Here is a 24826-nt window from a genome sequence, read left to right on the forward strand (position 1 = left end):
ACCATCATTTCTAGTTATCAAGTCATACTTAGTATAAGTATTTAGATGTATTTTTTACATCGTCTGTCTATTCTAACTTTAGAATTCAATATTAGGTCAATTAATTGAATTTGTTTGAACAAGGTCAAAAACAAAGTAGCTAACCCAAATAATATTGATCACCAATGAAATTGTTGATAATTAAGTGATTAAATAATTAAAGCAACTAATTTATATAATCAACACAAATAGTAGACAAAATTGTTTTTGTACTTGAGCCAAAGCACTACATAAGTCACATCCATCATACTGAAGCAATTTGAGAATGATTAGGTACCTTTGGATATTAAGGTGGTTCCTTATTATCACACGAGACTTTAGAGGCAAGCCTACATTTCATTCATGTCACTTCAATGTGACGTGTGACATCACTATTGATGTCCCCACTTTCCTAGGTTACAAATCCAAGATACTTGAAACTTTTCATCTTGGGAATAGTTGGTGGCAAGTCTCTACTTCATTTAACACAACATTGAATTTGCACCTCAAATGTTTCGTTTTAGTACTTTTGAACCCTTTGGACTCCAGAGTTTTATCTCCAAAACTCCAATCTAGCCAGCACTGATACTGTTTCGTGTCTGATTAATTAGTAGTTTTTTGTTTGCAAATAACATACACCATCTAAATAGACAATGTCAATTCATCCATCACCAAAACAAATAGAAAAGGGCTACGAAGAGGGAAGTTTCGTCCCACCATTCTAATCCAAATATTGACTCCATCATACATATTTTAATCGTGGTCAAACTCCAAACACAAAGACACCCAAGAATTCCAATCAAGGGAGCCATCCACCTAAGTCACAAAATACCATCCAAACTCTGTAAAATAGTTAAAACCTGAATCCAACCTCGCTAACATCAAATGTTGACTTCGGTTAAACTTCCTAAGTTTCGTTCCACACTTCCAAAATTCATCCGATCATCTCGAAAATTGGACCACCCATCCCAGCTAATCATAAATACCAACCCAAAGCTAAGGGGAGGATCAAACATGCCAAAACCAGAGGGTCGTTACACTTAATACTCGTCCCTACTTTTGAATTACACTCATCTTAATGCATACTGTGTACAGTAGCAAATTTAGTACGACAAAACAGAATTCTAGATTTTGTTTATTCTAGGGAAATGAAAGAAAAATGCATCAATAACTGAGATGACATTTCTTGATCTTGACAACAACTAAATGTTCCCATTCTAATAATGTCTCACACCTTATGATTCCTTGGAATTTCTGCAATTTAATCATTTTGGCTAGTTTGTGATAGCTGCATCCACTGCTAGCACACTGAAGATCAAGTTCTTAAATACGAGCTAAAGGCACCACCATTTTCTAAATTTTTTTGAAGAGATGAGCAACAACAATATTGTAATAATGTGATTTTAGAGAAAATAATGTATCAACACTCTCCTGTGTGTAACAAACACAAGGACTAGAAAAACTCCCGAGTATTTACAGTCAAGAGGCGGCTAAAGGAGCACATGGTGTTTAACCCACCATGACATACAACCCAAAACATGAGAATCCCGCAATCAAGAGCCCCAAAAGATGCAAAAATAGGGAAGGGGAAAAATGGTATGTATATTAAACTGTTTCTCAAACTTTAGCCAGAATACAGGTTGCACAAGAACACGAGATGAGGTCAATTTTCCCAGAATACGAATGTATATTCAGCCATGGTGACAAAAACAATGCTTCAGTTCTAATAACACCAATCACCTTCCTTCGAGTGCCAAACATTTAGGTAATTTCATACCAAAAGCAATTATGCACCAGAATCAAGGACGGCATGGAAGGATAACTTTGTTTACAACACTAACAGGCAGTGCATAAGCAGGATCTATAGGTTTTAGTCCTGAATATTCAAGAAGTGAAAGTCCTGCAATGCAGAAAATACAAAGGAATAAGTTATGACAGTCAGGTCTCAAAGACACTACAACCTTTCAGAAAAAGTGAACTGTGTTAATGAAGTAGACAACTATGGGTGTACGGCGTACCACTTTTAACATAAATCATTACAATATTCCTATTTATCACTTGCCTTTTGACATAAATTTACGTTTCTAAAATCATCTCAGATGCAGGAGATTATTGCAATTTCTTCTAGAGATAAACATGTCTGCACATCATTTCACTAACCTCCAAACTACTCCATCAGAAAGTTGGCATCATTGATTAAATTGCTAACACAGCCATGGTAGGGGTGTTAGTAACTAATGATCTTTAATCATATTCATGGCTAACACAACCATGTAGGGTGTTATTCCAAGATACCACATTAGTGGTCAGAAAGGTTGGCATCATGGCTCAAGTTATGATTTAAAGGTCATGTATTCTTAACAGACTTCCAAGTTTACATCTCTTATCAGATATGAAGTTATCATGCCAAACAGTATGACATCCACCATGTCATTACAGAAAAAAATACGCTAATATTTATTCAGCATGATCATCGAACTCTTACCAGCGACTCCAAAGTAAGTGTGGAAGACGTCAACCGCGTCATCTGGCCTATCTGAAATTCCACCCTTCTCTGTATCCTGCATTCACAAAGTAAGGTAAGTTTTGTAAGTTGATGATAAGTCAAACAGTAACATGAAAACATATATATATATATGCAACTGAAATAACTGGTCAAATGGAGATGTAACCTGACAATCCAAAATAAATTTAGCAAGCTTCTCCTTGTCAATCCAGTGCACTCTGTCAATCATGATTAAGCTGGAGAGAACCCACCAAGAGTAACAGACCTGAGAGAAACAACAGGGATATCAATGAAGCTCAAGTGACATACAAATAGGAAATTCAATTTAGCACGCATAACCAACATCAGGAAGCTTCTCAGGACGCCCATTTAGACCTCCAGATTTGACTTGTCTTTCACATAACCACCAACCAAGGAGGTCCTTATCAACATGATGCAGAGAACCAGTTATTGCAAGAGCTCCCACACAACAGAAAACTGCAATGCAGATGCTGAGTAACAATTGCAGTATAATAATGCAGGAGAAAATGACTCATACATGATAAGAAGACTAGCGAAACATAGAAATTAAAATGTAACACAAGGAGGTTAAAAACAAAAAATGATAGCCAAAACCTTGCTCCCTCCTAACTTTTCCTTGATACTATGGCTTTGACTAACTGTCGTATATATTGAATCTTTGACTAGGGTGAAGTAGTACCAAGGTAGCCGTAGGAGAACCTGTGGCTAGATTGAATCTTTCGCAATAGAAATGCACTCTTCCCCAACTTTTCAACATAGGGAGCTATGATAAATAAAATATTCTATTAAAGAGAAACAAAGTCCTCCAACAAACCCTGTTTGTTCCATGCAAAAGAACAAGAAAAATAGATATTTTTCTATTTCAGAGCACTCTCAGTTAGTTTGCATCATGAATGTAGGACCTACAAACACATAATTAATCTTGATTGTTAATCCAGATACCAAAACCACGCCTATTATGAGACACTAATCACAATTACTTAGGGGTAGAGTCCTGGAACAAGAAATTAAAAAATCTTGCAAATATTTTGCAACTCTGAAACAAACATAATACAGAACTCAAATCACATAAAAGCTTTTGTTCATGTTTTGGTCCAAATAACTACTGAAAAATATGGAAAAAAAATTACTTATTTCTTTATTCAAATTTCAACATACTTTGCCCTGCATGGGATTCTGCTCCAGGTGTGCATCCAAATCCACCATCCACATTCTTGCAACTTACAATATATTTCACTGCTTTTCCAACATCAATTTTATTCAACTGGCGCAGCAATGCCAGAGAACAGATTGCAATGTAAGAAAACCTAAAAGAAGACTTAGTTTCGGTCAAATTCTAATATTACTATTATTTTGTTCCAAATTTCTAAAATGAAAGATAAATCCCAGCAACTATAAGTAAAATTTAGTTTTATAAGAACATAAAATACGTGAATACTACATACGCGTGCTGAGATATTAGAACAGTAAGCAAAATGAGCAGTAATAGAGTGGTTATTACCGTGTATCAACTTCTCCCCACATGTCACCAGGAAAGGATCCGTCTTCATTTTGTAGGCCTGCGATATCTAGCCGAAAAAGTCAAGTTTATCCTTGGTTACAGATCCTCAATTGTAGTTTAATGGACTCACTTCCAATAACATGAATATTAATCAACTGATGAGTGTCTTCTACATTAGTTTCACCATATTTTAGGTGTCGGGAAAACTCAACAAATGACCCAAACATACACCAGTATGGATTTCTGAGGTTATCGGGAAAAACAGTCAATGTGCAACAAACTTCATACATATACATAGACAGGAACTCTGGGACAAGAAGATGTGATGAAGGATACAACTTGACACCTTATCAACGTCAAGAACATGTAGTTTATCAAATAGGGCCAGTACTTGAATTGCACTAAGTGTATACAGCATATGTGGATCATGACCAATATTACCACCAAATCCACCTACATATTGGACAAAAGGAGAAGTGAATTTTTACGTAAAGATCATGTAGAGTAACTTAACAGTTAAACTCTCCCACAAGGAGTAAAGAAAAAAGAAAAATAAATAAATAAATATACATTTATATATAAATATACATTAATATATATATATATATATATATATATATATATATTGCAATACAGTTGGAAATATGTATAAAAATTAGTGTCACAAAACAAAACGAAGTGCAAGAAGACACACCATCTTCGTGTTGGCACTGCATGACCCATGAAATAACTTCATCTTGATCCACAGCATCAAGTTTTCCCAAAATATCAAGAGTTGTTAATCCCCAATATGCCCCATTTAACCTCAAATGCTCCATCACCACAGATTCAAAGTTATCTTTTCTCTAAAGTTATATGAGCACATTTTAGAAGTAAAAATAATATCATATACATATCTATAGTAAGCCAACAATCCACCAAAAAAAATTTATTATGTTTACTCATTTTGCAACGGAAAGTAAAATATTTGCAGGTCAATCACAACTATAAAATTAGGGAATTCATTTCTCCTAGAGTTGTTGGACAATCTTTGTCCTTACTAAGTGCCACATTGAAGTCTACTTCAAACACAATGAATTAATTGTTCCCAATACCATTTAATTTTTGCCTGTTTGAAATGAAATATTTTGTCTTCCGGTAATATGTTTGGGAAGTGCCCGCATATGTAAGAAGTAGATACCAGCCGCATGCATACCAGAAATTCGATGCAGATAAGTAGAAAATTTACGTGTAACAAGTAATGCAATAACAAATATAAAATAAGATGGAAGGGAAAAAAAGACAACGAAGTAGATCTGGAACAAGAGTACCTTTTCAACGGCTAAAATGTACTTAACATGTTTTTCCACCTGCAGTTCTCCCATCCTGCAGAGCACGTAAGTTAGAGTATAATGATAGGCATAAGTAAGTCAAAACAAAAAGAATCAACCCTAAATAAAATGTTGAACTCCATTTCATAATATCCAGTCTCAAATCTGTAATTCAGCTTCTCCAACACCATATGACTAGGTTTCTTGCTTTATGGTAGACCCAAAGTCCCAAACCAAATAATCCTAAAGTACTGTAATATCCAAATTTACAAGTATAATGAAACATCATAGTAACAAGAACATGACATATAGAAATAGCTTTAAGATTCTTGGAATGAAAATATCAAGATATTTGCTCTTACCTGGAAAATAGAGAGGAAAACCAAAGTAGAATAAATAAGCTCACCTAAAAGGGCTCTTAGACATACAAAAGAAAATCCAACTTTGTCATAGTTCTATAACTCCAAAAACCATGGGAAAAGAAAGAGTAGTTTATGTCGCCTTGCTTATGAATATTAACACATTTTTTCTGTACATTTCAAAGTCGGTTTTAAGAAATGTTCTGCAGCCAAGGGAAAACCAGAAGAATATTTGACTCATCCAAAGGGCTCTTCCAGAGTTACAATCAAAAAAATGTAGCGCGTGCAAATGTCTACTAGAATGGAAAACTAAAATGTTATATATTGTAACATGCCTTTAGTTTTTATAAGCTTGTAAAATACCCTGTGAATTAAGAAAGGTTCAAGAATTCGGATCTTTCTACTAAGTAGAAAGTCTTAGGACTTAGGCACCCCTTGAGAACCGACTAATTATTAAGTTTAGTTATCAATTTGTTCCCAGAGGACCAAAAGGGAGTGGAAAGCAAAATACTGCAGATCTTTACATACTTCTCCCTACATATTATGTAGCTTTAAAATCAAATATACAAGTTATTCATCAAAAAACTAAGGTTGTGCACTAAACTTCTTAATAGGTTATTTTTTGGTCAATAAACCTAAAATAACACTTGAAAACTACAAAAAGACAATGGAAAACCAGCTGAAAATCATGAAAAGGTATCCAATATATCAGCCACAAAATAGTAGCAAAGACATTTTTACCATGTTCCTTTTTTCCACGTTATTTCACTTCAGCTAAGGGTTCCTAAATCTATCAAACCTAATCATATCAATACAGAGAACTTGAATGGCAAATTATAGAGAGATAAAATTGGTACATTGCTATGGGAATGTCATCGAACTTGATTAGTTAAAACGCTCCAGTATAGCTAGAATAAAAGTAATACCATATCAGCATGCTGTGCAATCGCACTCCCGGCAAACCATTTTACAAATCTTATACATAGTCATGAAATATCAATACTCCGAAGATCAAATAACAATATTCTTCAAGAGCAACATGCATCTTAATCCTCTCTTTTGCTGGATCGGATCGAATAATTTACTGCTAACTACAACCTGAAGGACCTGGCAATGGGCGAATGCATTATGAGCAAGGCCTGATACCTGTATTTGATGTTTTGGATGCATGGTTAAGTTTAATGCAAAATAGGGAGGCAAGAGCTCAAATCAGAAGACATGTTTGGAGGCATCTTCGACTTTGTAGCTATTGAGTTTGAGAGCTTGGTGATAGTTACTCTCTTGGTATCATGGGTAATGAAAGTGGACAGAGAGGGATTCATGTTTCAGCTCTTGAACTTTTCATTAAAATAATAGCTCAAATGAAGGCATATTCAGGAATGCATTAGTTAGATTTGGTTTGTAGTAACAAGCTGTTTATGGAGCCACTATACAATACTTGACAATTTTTGTGGCTAGGGATCTCTTGATAAAGGACCTCTGATAGAGGAACACATCTTTTAAAAAGTTTACTAATTAGTTATACTGGAGCTTCTTATCTAATCAAGTTCAATGACGTTTCTATAGCGGTGTACTAGTTTTTATTTCTCGATGATTTCCCATTCAAGTTTTATGCATTGATATGGTTAAGTAACCTCTACTTAAGTGAAATAATTCTGAAAATAAGAATATGGAAATAATGTCTTTGCTATTATTTTGTGGCTGATATATTGGATGTCTTTTCATGATTTTCAGTTGGTTTTCAATAGTTTTTTTTTCCGTAATTTTCAAATGTTTATTTTAGGTTTATGACCAAACATGACATATTACGAAGTCTAGTGCACAACCTTAGTTAATTTGGACCATTCTTGTATATTTATTCCAAAGCTACATAATATATAGATTGAAGCATGTGTGGATAGTGTAGGGACAATATATTTTGTTTTCCCCTATCTTTTGGTGTTTCCTTTAGAAACAAGTGATAACTAAACTTAGTAATTAGTTGGTCCTCAAACGGTGCCTCACACACTCTTTAGTGAAAAGGTCCAAAATCTTGAACTTCACAGGGTATTGTACAAGCTTTTAGAAACTAAAGAAATGTTACAATATATAGCATTTTAGAATTCCATCCTAGGAGACATTTGCACGCCTTATATTTATTTGGTTGTAACTCTTTAAAGCCATTTGGATGAGTCAAATATTCTTCTAGTCTTAATTTAGCTGCACAACATATTTTAAAACTAACTTTAATATGCAAGGGAAAAAGGTCTTAACATTCTTCATTGGGAGCTTCTTCTATATTTTCCCCAAATTCAAAATCAGAATGCATCCCAAAAGCATCATCAACCATATCTAACATTCTAGCACCTTGGACATAATTATGCTCTTTAGATCTACTACTTTCACCGACAACAAAATTATTAAACATAGTGTCACTTTCAACCTCACCATGACTAGTCCAAACTGTATACCTTGGTTTGAAACCATTCATCAAGATGCATAGCAACATTCTCTGTAGTATGATATCTCAAATTTCACAAACACCTAATCAATCTTGAAGTTAAAATATCATCAAGTGTCTTTGCATGATATATAAAACTAGTGACCTTCTGCAAATTCTGGAATCATACCCGTTCGACCAGGATTATTTTTATCATACATCCAACTACAATCGGGTTCCATTTACACAAACCATAATGATAATTTAGTTCCAATAACTAAACAACATTAACTCTAACTAGTTTTGAATTATTTTCGCCAACTAAACCAAATTATTTCAAATAATGAGTAAAACTAGCTAGGGGTTAATTAAACTTTATTTGAACTTATTTCAACAACTAAACAACATTAACTCTAACTAGTTTGAATTGATTCCAACTAAACCCACCAACTAAACCACATTATTTATTTGAACTTATTCAACAACTAAACAATATTAACTCTAACTAGTTTTGAATTAAATCCACCAATTAAACTACACTATTTATTTGAACTTATTTCAGCAACTAAACAACTTTAACTCTAACTAGTTTTAAATTAATTTCAACAACTAAATTCACCAACTAAATCACATTACTTATTTGAATTTATTTTAAACAACTACACAATATTAACTAATACTAGTTTTGAATTAATTCCACCAACTAAATGCACCAACTAAACTATATTATTTATTTGAACTTATTTAAACAAGTAAACAACTTTAACTCTAACTAGTCTTGACTTAATTTCAACAACTAAACCACATTATTTATTTGAACTTGTTTTAACAACAAAACAATATTTACTCAACTTTGGAATTAATTCCACCAACTAAACCACATTATTTTTTAACTTATTTAAACAACTAAACAACTTTAATTCTAACTAATTTAATTCCAAAAACAAAATTCATCAACTAAACCACATTATTTGTTTGAACTTATTTCAACAACTAAACAATTTTTTAACTCTTAACAAATTTTGACTTAATTCCAACAACTGAATCCACCAACTAAACCACAATATTTTAAAGAGAAAATGGTTTTAAGCCTCCCCAACCTATACCGAAATCCCAACTACACACTCCAACTTTATGAGTGTTCTATCACCCCCTAACATTTTATTTCTCTATTTAGTGCACACCTGAGTGTTGACCAGTACACATAAACCCAATATATTGACTAACGTGATTTACATGCATGGACCCCACTATTACCTTTTCTTTTTCCTTGTAAAGATCGAATGACCTCACCCCTTACCCCAAATTCTTTCTTTTCGCTTTCTCCCTTTTAATCTCCCACACCAAAGTGTTATTACAACATCTAAATAGCATTTTGGTGATGATCCAAGAATTCTCGTGTGTATTTTCTTTGTCCCTTATAAAGAGAATCAAGAATACAAGGGAAAAAATATACTCATAGCAAGGGTAAGACAAAAATCTTTTTTCCGAATTTAATCTCGATCAAAAAGTTTACAAATTCAACAAAATTTCAGCTTTACATCTCACTACAGCACCTGAGCGCATTAGGTCTGATTCATCGATACAAAGCTTATTCAAGTTTTCATTTGTCATTTTCAACAAATTTAGAGGAACTTCAAAATTCAAACTAGAGAACCTAAATAAGAAATTCGAGCATACTACTTCAAGATTTAAAGTAGAAGTGAACATAAACAACTAAAAGCTAGTCATTCTTGAAAGAAAATCGTCAACATATTGAAGAATGAACAAGGATTAATGGTGGGGAAAAGGCACAAAAGTTAATTTAATTTGGGGAAGATGACCATTACCAATTTATTGTCTCTTCTGACGTGAACTGGTTTATTTCTTCTTCTAACACGCCTAGAGAAGGTGTTCTCACCTCCTATAACATGTCAACACTCAGGTGTGCACTAAATAGAGAAATAAAATGCTAGAGGATAGGACACCCATGAAGTTGGAGTGTGTAGTTGAAATTTCAAGTATAGGTTGGAGGGATTTAGACCATTTTCTCTATTTTGAATAACGAGTCAAACTAGCTAGAGGTTAACTAAACTTAATTGAACTTATTTCAACAACTAAACATCATTAAATCTAACTAGTAATTTGAATTAATTCCAACAATTAATCCACCAACTAATAGGTTCAACTAGTGTTGGTACTTATGCTTGATAAACACATTATTCCTAGATTTAAAGCTAAGTGTCAACACTAGATGGACACAAATTGATCTATAAAAAAAAACTCAATTTTGTCATCAATAGGATCAACTAGAATTAGTACTTATGCTTAACAAACACATTATTCCTAAATAAAAGCTTAGTATCAACACTAGATGGACACAAATCGATATTGCAAGAAAATCAATTTTGACGTCAATAGGATCAACTATGTTGGAACTTATACATAACAAACACATTATTCTTAAATTAAAGCTTAGTATCAACACTAAATAACACAAATCGATATTGCAAGAAAATCAATTTTGTCATCAATAGGATCAACTAGTGTTTGTACTTATGCTTAACAAATATATTATTTCAAAATTTAAAGCTAAGTATCAACACTAGATATGCACAATTCAATTTTGCAAGAAAATCAATTTTGTCATCAATAGGATCAGCTAGTGTTGGTACTTATGTTAAACAAACACATTATCACCTAATTTAAAGCTAAGTGTCAACACTCGATGAATACAAACAAATAATTACAAAATTAAAGTTAAGTATTAATACTAGATGGACACAAACACATTATAAGAAACAATTGTACTTGAACTTTAGAACTTTAGAAACACCAAACCTTATATCCTACTTTGATGAAAGAAGCAGTACAGTCCTGTATCAACTTTTTAAAACGTTGAGCTTCCTCAGTAGCCTAGCACGAAAAGAAACAATTTAAAATTTCTTCGGTGGTCATTATAAAGAGATTTCTATCATTATAACATAATGACATTCAAGAAATGGCTCAGACAATTTTAGGATCAGTAAATACCTAAAATTGATCAAACTAAATGGTTCTATACTATTTCTGCAAATTCTCCAATCTTTTGGAAAAGGAAATATAGTAAACAACTTTCTTTAAATCTGTGTAGTTATACTTGCTAAATTTGGTAATCCTAGTTCACTTAAACCTCAAAAGAAATGATCACTTCGCTGATTAAAGAAAATGATATCTTCGCTGATTAAAGAAAATGATCTCTTCACTGATTAAAAAGTAAAATTTAATTTAAGTTGAGTTCAATTTTATCAAATATATTTAACTTGGATTTTGTAGTAATTATCATTTAAGTTAACAAAGTTAAGTCTTTTATCATTTACCTTATAATTCTCATTTTTGTGAATTATTGTAAAAAAAAATATATTATCTCTTCCATTTGTTAAACTCTTACAAGTTATCTACCCTATAGAACAAATATGTGTGTTAAATAAACACTAAAATGAATTTTCGAAAATTTGAAACATACCCAATATTGCTGTTGCAGCCCTCTGCTGCTGCTGGTGCGGCACTGCGACCTCCTACTGCTGCTGCTGGGTTAGGCGCCGATCTGGGATAGGTGGGGTGGGCGCTGGTCGGGGATGGGTGGGCGTAAGAGATCGATGGGAGAGCTTTGGAGAAGAGGTGTGACTTAAAAGGCCTTTTTTTTTTTTTTTTAAGAGAAAAGAGAGACTAATTCTTCCCAAACTAATTGTTATTCCCTCAATCCAAATTGTTTGTCATATTACATTTATTAAAAATCAAATTGACTAATTTTCAAAGATAAGGTAGATTACATTAATTTGATATTTTAAATAAAAAATCAGATATTCTAAAATTATATAGAAAATACTATAAATTATAATTTTTTACATATTTATATGATGAAAAAATACATTATAAAACATGAATCAAAGTTTTTATAATTTAACTCTAAAAATAGAAACTATGACAAACAATATCGAACGGAGTTTTATGTATTACCAAAAAATGGATATTTAAATAATTAAAATTAATTCATGCAATAGATTTTATAATAAATTATTATTTTATTTTAAATAATTTCGAAGCCGTTTTTGAAATTAAATGAAAAAAAAAAGAAGGAAAAACTTGTTCTGAAAATATGTTGTTTTAACGTCTGTCTTTTTATTTTTTTTAAAGATAATTTTAATTAAATTTCACAATCTTCTTATTTATAGCAAAACAAATACTACTAAAAATAATAACAATAATAATCTATATATAATAGTAATATATTTTATAATAAATTCTGATAAATTGCACATTAACAAATATTATTAATATGTTTTTTTCCAATGCACATTGACGCTCCCTTTTAGTTATAATAATAACAATAATAATAACAACAATAGTAAAATTATTATTATTATTATTATTATTATTATTATTATTATTATTATTATTATTATTACATTTATATTTTTCACTTTTTTAAATATTATTAAAATTCATACCATTTTTACGGATAATGGTAAAGAAACTTGCAAACAGTAATTTTTTTTTATAGTTTTTACTTTCAGCAAATAATGTATCACAATATTTTTTGAACTATACTATATATTTTTAAAAGGAGTGGAGGAATACACATATATACAGATTCATTTTTAAAAGTCAAGCAACAAATCAAAAGTTCACTCCTCCGGTGGGACATCCATTATGATTTGTGCGAATATATGTTGTTTTTCTCTTTTGGTGGAAATTGCATTATATTTGGGGGAATTGAAATTCAATACAATACTTAAAAAGTTAATACCACTTTGATAATATATGTGTTTATTTTACAAATGTACACGCCTTCTGACAAAATATTCTTACTAAACATAAACTCTTCAATAATAAGCAATGGAATTCTAAAATCGGAGTTATATCACGACTGATTTGCAATTTTTTTAAAATCTTATTATGTGAACACTATTTTTTCAATGATTATAATTTTTGTTAAACATCAAATATTTTTCAGTGATAAATTCAAATATGTAGTAACAATCTTTTGTTGCAATTGATAAATAGAAATAATATATTTAGAAATGGTTAACACTAAAATAATATATTTAGAAATGGTTACAAAAAATAATACAAAACAAAATAAAAAATAACTAACTCCATATTACAATTCCCTTTTTTACTTTGTTTTTGAAAATGATAGTTAACCAAATCAATATTCAGACAGTTTTTGAAATTTTAGTTATTAATTTAAAATTTAAATTTTAAAAGATCAATAATTAATTTTATCCCTAGAAAATAGCTAACTATTTAGGACACATAATTCAATTAACAAAAATCATTCTTTAGCTTTATCACTTACACCTTCTTAAAACCCTACTAATTTAGAATTATTGACCATCACAATTTAAATAAACATTTTTAAAACCTCTTATTACCTTTTCATTTTCAAAAATCTTTAAGAGGATAATCAAATTTCTATATAATTTATGAGAATATAAATTAAAATCTTGAATTTATGATCAATTATATTTTATCTTTATATAAGAAGTGTTAAATTCTATTCTGAACAATATCACAATTTTAAGTTATTTAGCAAATTTAAGACCATTCACAATATTATATAATAACATTAATTTAAGTTAAAATTGGAGTGAGTTGGAAACCTAAATAAGCCACAAAAGTGTAAAAATAATCAAAATAAGTCACTATTTAGTTAGTAACTTAAACAAGTTTAGTGAAAAAAAAATTCCACTTTATCTAATTTTCTAAACGTTTTTCGTTAGTATCATAACGTGTATTTTTAATGTACAACGGAACTTTTTCTTACACTTTATAAAGTGTAAGTAAAAATTACACTTTATAAAGTGGAGTTTTTTCTTTCACTTTGTAAAGTGGAGTTTTTTCTTCCATTTTATAAAGTAGAGCTTTTTCTTCCACTTTATAAAGTAGAACTTTTTATTACACTTTATATGAGGAATATTTTTCACGTTTTGAAAAAGCTTTTTCAATGTTGTCATACAATTATGTTGATTTGACATGTCATAAAACGGAAAAAAATATTACACTATGTATTTTTATTTTTTTTATTTTGAAAAAACTTTCAATCTTTATTTAAGGTCGTTTAAAATGATTGATATCACCTACAACATAAAATCTTCTATATTTATTCATTCAATCTCAAAAAAGAAAATCTTCTACGCCTAAAGTTAATGTTTCAATTTATTAGGATGGCGAAATTATACATGACGGAAATACCATTTATTATAATTGTCCTCCCAAACACAATGCTAAATTTCCAATTAATGTTCGATATCATAAATTCATTTCATCGATTTATAAAAGAATGGGTATAAACAGTACTGATTATAATTTGATTATAGTCGGAAAATACCCTACTTCATTTTTATCACAAGGACAAGTTAATTTTGGAGAGTGGATTATCTATAATGACGAATCGTTGACCGACTTTTTGAGGGTTCCAAATGACTACATAGATCAAATCAAATTAACAATACTTGAAATCTATATTAGGAAGGAGCCTAAGATTAGTCAACAACGTTCTCATTTATCAATCGATGTCAATCCCCAATTAGAAAATCGTAATAGCGTTGAAGAATTTCTAATAACTCAATCTGCTGATTTTCCTAACATGACTCATTATCAAAATATTCTTACCGACCGATGATGATTTTGATTTAAATGAAACTATCAATGAAAGTGATCGGTAGTGCTCAATAATTATATTTCAATCATTATTTGTTGATTTTGTCAATTATTTATTAGTTTATATGATTTATTTTTCTTATTATAATATATTCTGTAGCGGTTTACCTCAACAAGATAGAAATATTGCTTTAAGTTATGGATTAGATAATTATTTTGGTCAGTCATCACACTTTGAAATGACAAAAAATGTTGGGACATCCTCAAATTTTCATGTATCGCCTACTTTTGGTGCAGATGATTTTCAGTATTTCCAACGCTTGATTTTTTCTTTATTTAAGTAAGTTAATTGCATGAGCGAAATATTTATACTTTTTTACATATATAGGGAAAATATTACACAAGATGAACCCATTGATCTTGTGAATATCGATGATCGTGACTAACCTAATTATGACTCACCTTCAGCTAGTGATAGTGATGATTTGCCTAATGCTGAGGAATCAGGAGATAATGTTCCATTTGAGGCATCATCTAGTGATGATGATTTTTTGACTCTTAATCGATTGCCAAGACCAATGTCCATGAGCCCGTTTCGTAATCATGAAATTCCTTATCTTGATCATCTCCCGGATGGTTCAAATATCTTTGGTGATACATATGATGAGTATACATCTCAACGTACGTGGCATAAACCACAAGATTTCATGAATGGTGCTATTTATATTGAAAAAAGCATGTTATTCAATTCAAAAAAGCAGTTGCAAAGAGCAGTTAAACTTCTACATTTGAAAGTAGCAAGGGAGTACTTTGTTATTAAATCGACAAACAAATCATGGCGACTTATTTGCAGGCTTGTAGAACAAGGATGCCGATTTAGGTTGACTTCTTTTATTGATAAACATACTAACATGTGAAAAGTTGAAAGATACATTGAAGAACATACATGTGATATGGGTACATGTCGCAGAAGGACATTTCAACTTGGATGTTGAGATGATTGCTAACGTCATCCGTGTTGATATAGAAAGAACGCCAAGGTACTATTTTATCCTTAGATGATTCTTATTTAATAAGAAAATATTCATATTTATTTGATAATTAATATTATTATTACTTTTTAGGTTTCCCATCAAAGACTGTCAAACAGTCGTTCTTAAAGCATATGACATTTCGACAAGTAGAAGAAAAGCTTATCTTGGTTGCAAGCGGGCTTTTGAAAAATTCTATGGTACTTGGAAGGGTTCTTTTGTCGAGTTACCGAGGTTCATGGAAGCTTTGAAACACTTCAATTCTGGAACAATAGTAGAATGGAAAACAGAGCGGCGTGTCGATGTCATTGAAGATGTATTCAACTATGTGTTTTGGGCTTTTAAACCATGCATTGATGGGTTTGTGCATTGTCGTCCTGTTATATCGATCGATGGAACACATGTCTATGGAAAATATGATATCACGTTGTTGATTGCGATTATAATAGATGGTAATGGCTCTATATTACCTTTGGCATTTGCAATAGTTGCAAATGAGAGCATAGAGACATGGACTTTATTTTTGGATCATTTGCACTTGCACGTTGTCAAGGGTCGTAGAGGGGTCACATTTATATCAAATAGGCATCACGGAATACTCTCATCCGTGTATAATTCTCCGAAATAGCAGGCTCCATTTGGGTTTCATCGTTTTTGTTTAAGACATTTGAAGGCCAATTTAAAAAATATATATATATATCAAAAATGTCACTTTGAACAACCTGTTATGGGCAGCTGCAAATCACTGTCAGGAGAATTTTTTTTTGAAAAAAATGGAAATGATCAAGGAGACTAATGCGGAAGCATATGTGTGGCTAATGAAGAACGATCTTGACAAATGGACATTGCATAGGGATGGAGGTAAGAGATAGGGAATGTTGACAACAAACAGTTCTGAATCATTCAATGGTCTTCTCAAATCAGCAAGGAGTCTGCCAGTTACTGCAATGGTAAGACTCAATTAAAATGAAATTGTGAATCAATTTGTTACAAGATCAAAATTTGTTAATCATCTAGTACAGAAAAAGCAACAATGGATGCCTAAACCATTCAAGATTTTTGAGGATAATTGAAAAAAGTCGCAACGTCACACACTGATCAACTATCACCAATAAAGGGAAAACATATTTGAGGTGCAAACACATATGCATCATGGTCGTGGTGGTAATAAGCACATTGTAAATGCATCACAAGGAAAAGGTCAATGTGGTAAATGGCAATCATACCATATTCCGTGTTCTCATGCCTCCTACGCTGATCATGCACGTGATGGTTGGTTCCCCACTAGGAATCACAGGTACATGCTGGGAATGACCAAACTGACGCATTACTCTATCAGGCGAGTGCACTTCAACAATCTCTAGACAAAACATAGGGACACATGCCATCCATAGAGGCTCATCGACCATACAACAATGAGGCAGTGTATGTAAAATCTCATTGTACGATGTCCATGGAAACTATTTTAAAAATATAACAATTAAATAAAATCAACATTAACTGATTAGTATACAAATAAAATTATTATTGATTTACTTTTATATGTAATTTATATATATTTTTTAATTATTTTAGTAGAGTTGCAAAATTTATTTGATGTAACTGATCCTCCATCATGTTGTCTAACTGGTCTCTAATCGGGATAAGAACATGATGTGACTCAGTATCCCTATCAATTACACGCGTCCAACGGCTAGCATATGGAAGTAACATGTCACCATCATGCTGAGGAGGAGCTGATGGCTGTACAGGAAAGATCCTCTCCCAACACCAAACCTTGATGTGACAAACAAAATAATTTAATTATCATCATTAACAAAAAAAATAGATAATCATATATATATATTTTTATAGTTGTAGGAAAATGTATGTGAATCTTTTTTAAAACTATGTAGGTTTTATAAACTATTTGTATGTAATTTAAATATTTTAAAAATTGAATATAGAAAAAATATTCTTGTACGGTAATGTTAAAGATTTTTACATTTGAATGTATTTTAAAACTTAAGTAAAGTTACCTGAAGGAGAGGAATAAATCCGCAAATGTCAATCACATTACCGATAGATGCTCGACAAAGTGCACGGTACAAGTAGGCTAGCACTGCACTGCCCCAACTGTACTTACCTACATCGTGGATAGGATCTAGGAATGCCAAGTATTGTAAACTAATAAGGTTTCCTGAAGTGTTCGGAAATAAGATGCCCCCTAATATAACAAGCATGTAAAGTCTAGCAATCCTCTCCACTCGTTCCACTGGAGTAGCATCTCTTATCGGATCTACTTGTAACCGATCTCGCAAGTTGGCGGTAATGTTATGTATCCTCACCCGTCTCACAGCATCTATATCAGTAGGTGCTATGGTACATTCTGTGAGTGTCTCTAATAAAGTACTCCATGGACGAATCCTCCGGGTAGCATCCTGAATGTACACAACATCACCATCAATGCGCAAACCAAACAAGACCTGCACATCCTGCAATGTAATCGTGACCTCACCAAAAGGTAAGTGGAAGCAATGAGTCTCTGGTCTCCAACGCATAACCATAACTGTAACAAGGGCACGATCATACTGCATCCTGCCCACACAAACTACATCATACTGTCCGGACCTACGTAAGATCTCCTCAACACGTTCATGAGGTCGGTGCAAACGAAATAAATTCTAGGCATCATTCATGCTCACCGTCCTCATAAGGTTACTAAATGGTATCTCACCTTTTCATAACAATTCTGATTTATGCTCATGCTGAGAGAGAAGAAGTGTACGATCAATCGGTCCAGGATTCACAACACGCTTCATTATATACTGTAAGAAAAATTATATTAATTCATATAATATAATTATATTTTGACATATTAATGCCTAGACAGTTCTGCTTTTTATTTACTTCTATAGTTTTGTTGGACCTCTACGGTAAAAGTGAAATTCTATATTATACCTCTTATTATTTGTCGAGGTTTTAGCTTTTGAATTGTGAAGGGGAGTAAAAGAAAAAAAAATACTAATTGAGTAAGTAGTGAGAACATATATGATGATCAAGAATATGTTAACTAAATAATGTTTAAAATTCGTAGTTAGTAACTATGACTTAGCTTTTGAAGGTTGAGTATTCTCTGTTTCCATTTCTAACTCAATGGAAAAAGAATTTGTAGTTTTTCCAAGACAGGTTATGCTAGGGCTTACACAACTGCACTTCACAGAAAACAAATCACACCAAAATTCTCTTCCAAATCTTCATATTATCTGACAAAATTGAGCATATTCACAATCTCCCATGACAAGTGTTAGTCAACTCTGGCATAATATCATAGGTTTAATATTCAATAGTAATCTTTTTTTCTGTTATTCATTAAATTTTATAAACCGAGAATTAAGGGTTGAATGTCGCCCATTAAAATGAGAGCGATAAGCATTAAGCAAACACTGAAATGGGTTGTGACGGTAGAAAGTTTCTCCCTGTTGTATCTACTTCACAGTCCAACAATAGCATTTGCTCTGAATGGAAGATGATTCTTTGAACTATGTTTTTTCGTAGGTAAGGAAGGATAAAGGAGAGATATGGACTGCATTACTTCACTTGGTGCCCGTTTCGAAGAATAAATCTAAATTAGGAATACGGAAGAATGCTAAATCAGCTCTTTTTTCTCCAATATTTTTACTATTCCATTGTAAAATAAAATCAAAATAATTTAAGAACATGTAAGTTATAATTTACTCCGTGAATCATAATCATTATGCAAAATGATACTATACTAGACACAAGATGGGATAAATGAAACACATTCTAAGTAAAGAAATTATGAGATGTTAAAAAATACCTAATTTATATAATTTGTAGGGACGGATTGTTATGTTGTCGGGTTGTGCTACTCTAAAATTTTGATTTATTTAGTGTGGGGCCGCTTCCGTTATCGGATTGGGACCATAATGTTCATCTTTAAGCTTAGAAGCCATGAAAGTGAAAGAAAGAAGGAGAAGGTGAAAAGGTAAAGTAATTTTCTATAAAGTGGAAGATTTTCTTCCACTTTGTAAAGTGAAACTTTTTCTTCCACTTTATAAAGTGGAAGAAAAAACTCCACTTTATAAAGTGTAATTTTTACTTACACTTTATAAAGTGTAAGAAAATGTTTCGTTATACATTAAAAATATACATTATGACATTAACGGAAAACGTCTAGAAAATTAGATAAAGTGGACTTTTTTTTCCACTAAGCTTATTTTAGTTACTAACTAAAATAGTGGCTTATTTTGGTCATTTTTACACTTTTGTGGCTTATTTAGGTTTCCAACTCGTACCTATTGAACACCAAAATTGTTCAAAACGTGTACCTATTAGACACAAAATATTGATATGGCAAAAAATGTATATTGCACTTCCCTGAAGCGCGTGAAAAGACTTAAAATAGTGTCTTTTTAATTTTTTTATAAATATTTTTCTTCTTTTATTGACACTTGGCATTATAATTAACTTAAAAAATAATTTCTTCTTTATTTACACTTTTTTCAAAAAAGAAAACACTCCACTCCCTATCTATCATCTTCTTCATAATTTAGTTTACAAAACTTTCTTCATTTTAGCTCTAACACTGTTTTTTTTTCTTTTTTTTATATACAAAAAAATTATATCTTTCAAATATGAAGATAAATGAAAATCAACTATAAAGATTCAGATTTGAAAGAAACTCTTCGTATGATTTATTTCAAATCTCATAAAAACAAGGAACAAGTATGAAGAAGATGAAAAAAGATTAATGATTTTTACGTATAAAAACAGTTAGCCGATATTTATTTATCACAATTTTCGAACAAAGATTTTTACTCAAATCATATGTGGTCATTGAATTTATCAAAAATGATATAAAAAATTGAAAGAGATTATTTTGGAGCTATCAATTTCATTTTGTCATCGTTGTAGAGTTGAATAACCGCCAACAAAAGTTTCTTTCTTCTTCACTCTTACTAAGAAAAAAAATTAATCTTGAAGTTATTTGAAAAGAATAAGATTTTGTAATTTGAGAAAGAATGTGTTTTGGGCAAGAAGATGAAGATGAAAGGGGGTTGGAGTGGGTGGGGTAAAATAGGTTAGACATTTTCATTTTTCTTTTTATTTTTTAAAAAATTAGATATTAAATGTGTGTTTTTTTATAATTTTTGGGCCCAATGCCAAATGTTATTTAATGGGGAAATTTTTTAAAATGTCATTATTTTAGTATTTAATAGGGTATAGTGTCAACACTTTCAATATTTAGTGATAATGTCAAAATGTTACATTATTATGTATTTTAATTATATTTTAATTATTTGTTTAATTAAAAAGAATACCTAATTTATAGAACAAACTAGAGCTATTTAAGGGAGAGAAAAATTATAAAAAGTAACAAATGCTTAAAATTCTCTACATCAGTTATAATTTTTTCAAAATCTTGATGATATATCTGGCCATTATTCATGATGTTCATCTGGAAAAAAAAATTATTGCAATTTTATTATTTTGTCAAATATACTGGGTAAACGATTTTCGGAAAATAAACACAAACGAAAAGTCGAAATTCAGGTATGTTTTAGTTAATTAATCCTTATATGTTTTGTATTTGATTGTGATTTGTTGCATTTTTTTTATATAATAGTATTCTGATTTGAAGTTGTTTTTTTAACTTTATTATACGAAACCGTATATCCAACAAAATACTTATTTGATGCATCAATTGTTTAGATAAGTAATAATGTTCAAATTATTTGTTTTACGATTGTAACTTTATTGTTTTATATTCTTTATACAAGTTAATGATAATGTCATTAATTTTGTTATTTAGTATTGACTTTTTTTAAACTATAAAGCATATATGGGGAGCATTAGTTTTATAATAAATCATTCTAAACATTGAACTGAAGATAAATGCTAGATTAATTACACAACTGAGGCAATTATGATTAAAAAATATGCATCGTATAAAGATTTAGTTGATGAAGTTGCTAATCAGATTGAGGTAGATTTGAGGTATAACAGAATGAAACTTAAGTATAAAATTGAAGGTAGCATTGCACCTTTGGAGATACACAACGATATGGGAATGAAGGTATATGTTTCGTTGAAGAAAGAAGTTCGAGAATTCGCAAAGTACTCCATTTGTGTAATTGTATTTGTGAATGATCGTGATATAAATTGTAGAAATCATTATGAAAAAGATATTGGCATGTGTATGATAAACGGAAGAAGTACTACTGATAACCAAGCAATAGTTATTAGTGCACCCTTAAACAGTGATGAGTTAAGTAACTCTATTATCTGCAATATGAATCATAAAGAAGTCATTGAGGATCAAGTTTATAAGAATAAACGTACTTTGAAAGCTGTGATGATGAAATATGCCATTGATAATAGATTTCATGGAAGACAGAAAGATCAAGTTTAGTAAGGTATTTTGTATTTATATATATTTTAGCTTTTGTTGTTATATTAATTATTTCATATAATATCATGTCTTAATTTATTTTGTTTATTTTCTTTTGTAATTCGAGCAGTTATACACTTGTTTGTGTATCTGAAAATTATGGATGGATAATGAAGGTTTCCAAACACCAATAAATCGGGAATGTTTAGAATTAACAAGTTTGTAGATGAGCATACATGTTCATTAAAAGATAAGGTGTATAGTTAGACACAAGCAACAAGCAGTCTTGTTGGAGGTATAATAAATCCCAAGCTAGTTAATCATAAAAGAAAGTTGACACCGAAAGACATACAAGTTGATGTTAGACTCGAACTTGGTGTAGATGTATCCTACTCTGTGGCATGGAATGCTAGGGAAAAGGCAATAAATACATTAAGGGGGACACCATCTGATTCATATAGTAAATTACCCAGTTATTTATACATATCAGACACCACTTATCCTGGATCACATATTGAAGAAGACGGAAGAAAATGAATTTCTATATGTCTTTATAGCTTTGTTTTCTTTCATAAAAGGTTTTGAAAGTTGTAAGCAAATAGTTGTAGTAGACGGCAGCCATCTCAGGGGGACTTATAATGACACATTTGTGTCTGCAAGCACATTGGATGGAGCAGGTAACTATTAGATATTTATATTTTTATAAATAATTACGCACAATATTATATTCATTAAAAATGTACTTGTTGTATTTGACGATATGTATACCCTAATGTTTGCATTGTATATGTTCAGGAAATATATTGCCCCTAGCATACGGTGTTATTGATTCGAAAATGATGCATCTTGGACTTAGTTTTTTGAACAGTTTAAAGAAGCTCATGGTTTGAAGGATAAAATGTGTGTTGTATCCGACAGAAACCAGAGTATTATAAAAGCAGTTTCGAGGATATACAATATACCAGATTATGCTTGCACGCTTCATCTTTGGAAGAACGTGAAGACACTTTACAAAAAGTCACATGACAGTCTTTCAAGAAGTGTTTTATGCAATGGAAAAGGCATACAAACTTTCTGAATTTAATGAAATGATGAAAAAAGTAGAACATGTTGATATTGGGGTGAAGAATTATTTGGAATTGGTTGATTATGACAAATGGGCAAGAGTGTATGCACCAGTTGATCATGCCTTGTGGAAGCAAGAGAATTACCTATATATGATTTTCTTGAGGAAATTAGACAAATGTTTGTTCGATGGAATTTCAAAAATCATACATCTGCTTCTAATACATTCACGACACTTTGTGGTAAAGCACAAGAAATGCTCGCTGAAAATGAATAACTTTCGCTGTGTATGACGGTATGTTTATGCTTCCTTGAAATTGTTGTATTTTGTATTTAGTTTAGTAAAAATTAAAGATTATATAACTGGTATGATTTAACTTCCTTTTAACTTTGTGTAATAGGTAGTTGCGACAAGTAATTATGTGCACAATGTTCGTCATAAAAGGGAAACATTTATTGTTTGTCTTGAAAAGAAAACTTGCACATGTAGGAGATTTCAAGTGGATGAAATACCATGTTCGCACACTTGGGCTGTTTTAAAGAAGAAATTTCTTGATCCTGAACCGTATTGTTATGACCTTTACAAGTCAAATACATTACTTGTTATATATGCTAATCCAATAAATCCATTACCTGATCGAAAAGATTGGAATGTGCCTGCATAAGTAGAGGATGAAATAGTTAAGCCTCCAAAGTTCAAAAAACTACCTGGTAGGCCTTGAAAAAAGCTTCGTGATAAGACGTACAGTGAGCTATATGGAAAGAAGAAGAAGAATTCTTGTAGTACTTGTGATCAAAAGGGACATAATAGGCGATCATGCAGGAATGTACCACGAACTAAATAGTTAGATATGTTTGAATTTGTTTTGAAAAATAAATTTACATGTGTTCGTACAAATCGTTTATCCTTGTAATTGATGTTTTCATAATGTTCAATGAATAATATTTTATCAAAATATGTTCGTTTGCGCGTATTTACTTGTATACTAATAAAAGTCTTTTGTTAGCTCACTCCATATTAGTGCCTATCACACTGTATATTAATAGGTTGAGTTCTTCAATATGTATATGTATATGCAATAAGACTAAAAAATATGACTTGAGAAACTGTGTTTTAATATTCATAAACAAATATAGTTGACACTATATAATACAACTAATGTGACCACATTTAAAAATAAATTATATTTTAATACAAACAATACAACTACAAGTAATGTGACTTAATGAATAATGTAAAACAACAATTTTACAACTATGAATACAACATACAAAATATAATAATCAGTTCTTCAATATGTATATGTATATGCAATAAGGCTAAAAAATATGACTTGAGAAACTGTGATTAAATGTTCATAAACAAATATATTTGACACTATATAATACAACTAATGTGAGCACATTTGAAAATAATTTATATTTTAATACAAACAAAACAACTACAAGTATGTGACTTAATGAATAATGTAATACAACAATTTTACAACGATGAATACAACATACAAAAATTCAAAACATGGAATCAACTAACATAATATATACATAAATTCAAAATGAAAAGTACGTAGAATAAAC

The 24826-nt window shown here is 31.0% G+C and overlaps 3 protein-coding genes and 1 long non-coding RNA gene across 6 annotated transcripts; 2 read left to right on the forward strand and 2 right to left on the reverse strand.

Moving 5' to 3' along the window:
- Positions 1-1405: 1405 nt before the first annotated feature.
- On the reverse strand, positions 1406-11858 carry LOC101247700 (geranylgeranyl transferase type-2 subunit beta 1). 2 transcript variants are annotated; one of them, XM_010315926.4, is made up of 11 exons: positions 11619-11858; positions 10955-11029; positions 5357-5411; positions 4741-4891; positions 4383-4499; positions 4047-4113; positions 3704-3852; positions 2868-3001; positions 2691-2789; positions 2504-2579; positions 1406-1918 (listed from the first exon to the last, which is right to left on the reverse strand). In XM_010315926.4, exons 3-11 carry the CDS (start codon positions 5408-5410, stop codon positions 1818-1820), a joined length of 948 nt encoding a protein of 315 aa, XP_010314228.1. In that variant the 5' UTR covers position 5411; positions 10955-11029; positions 11619-11858; the 3' UTR covers positions 1406-1817. The 2 variants fall into 2 exon arrangements, with proteins under 2 accessions (XP_010314228.1, XP_004252275.1); XM_004252227.5 differs by having other exon boundaries at positions 10967-11029; positions 11619-11851.
- Positions 11731-16417, forward strand: LOC109119089 (uncharacterized). The gene is made up of 4 exons (XM_019211408.1): positions 11731-11773; positions 15227-15570; positions 15680-15798; positions 15883-16417. Exons 1-4 carry the CDS (start codon positions 11731-11733, stop codon positions 16415-16417), a joined length of 1041 nt encoding a protein of 346 aa, XP_019066953.1.
- Positions 16418-17355: 938 nt separating this feature from the next.
- LOC109119088 (serine/threonine-protein phosphatase 7 long form homolog) lies at positions 17356-18365 on the reverse strand. The gene is made up of 2 exons (XM_019211407.2): positions 17808-18365; positions 17356-17565 (listed from the first exon to the last, which is right to left on the reverse strand). Exons 1-2 carry the CDS (start codon positions 18363-18365, stop codon positions 17356-17358), a joined length of 768 nt encoding a protein of 255 aa, XP_019066952.2.
- A 2454-nt stretch (positions 18366-20819) lies between these two features.
- Positions 20820-24222, forward strand: LOC109119124 (uncharacterized). Of its 2 annotated transcripts, none has more exons than XR_002026341.3 (4): positions 20820-21345; positions 22314-22860; positions 22979-23543; positions 23650-24222. It is a non-coding gene; the product is annotated as an uncharacterized lncRNA (long non-coding RNA). The 2 variants fall into 2 exon arrangements; XR_002026342.3 differs by lacking the exon at positions 20820-21345 and adding an exon at positions 21367-22208.
- The last annotated feature ends 604 nt before the right edge of the window (positions 24223-24826 follow it).

This window comes from Solanum lycopersicum, chromosome 12 (genome assembly GCF_036512215.1).
Source record: "Solanum lycopersicum chromosome 12, SLM_r2.1".
In the NCBI taxonomy this organism is placed as follows: domain Eukaryota; kingdom Viridiplantae; phylum Streptophyta; class Magnoliopsida; order Solanales; family Solanaceae; genus Solanum; species Solanum lycopersicum.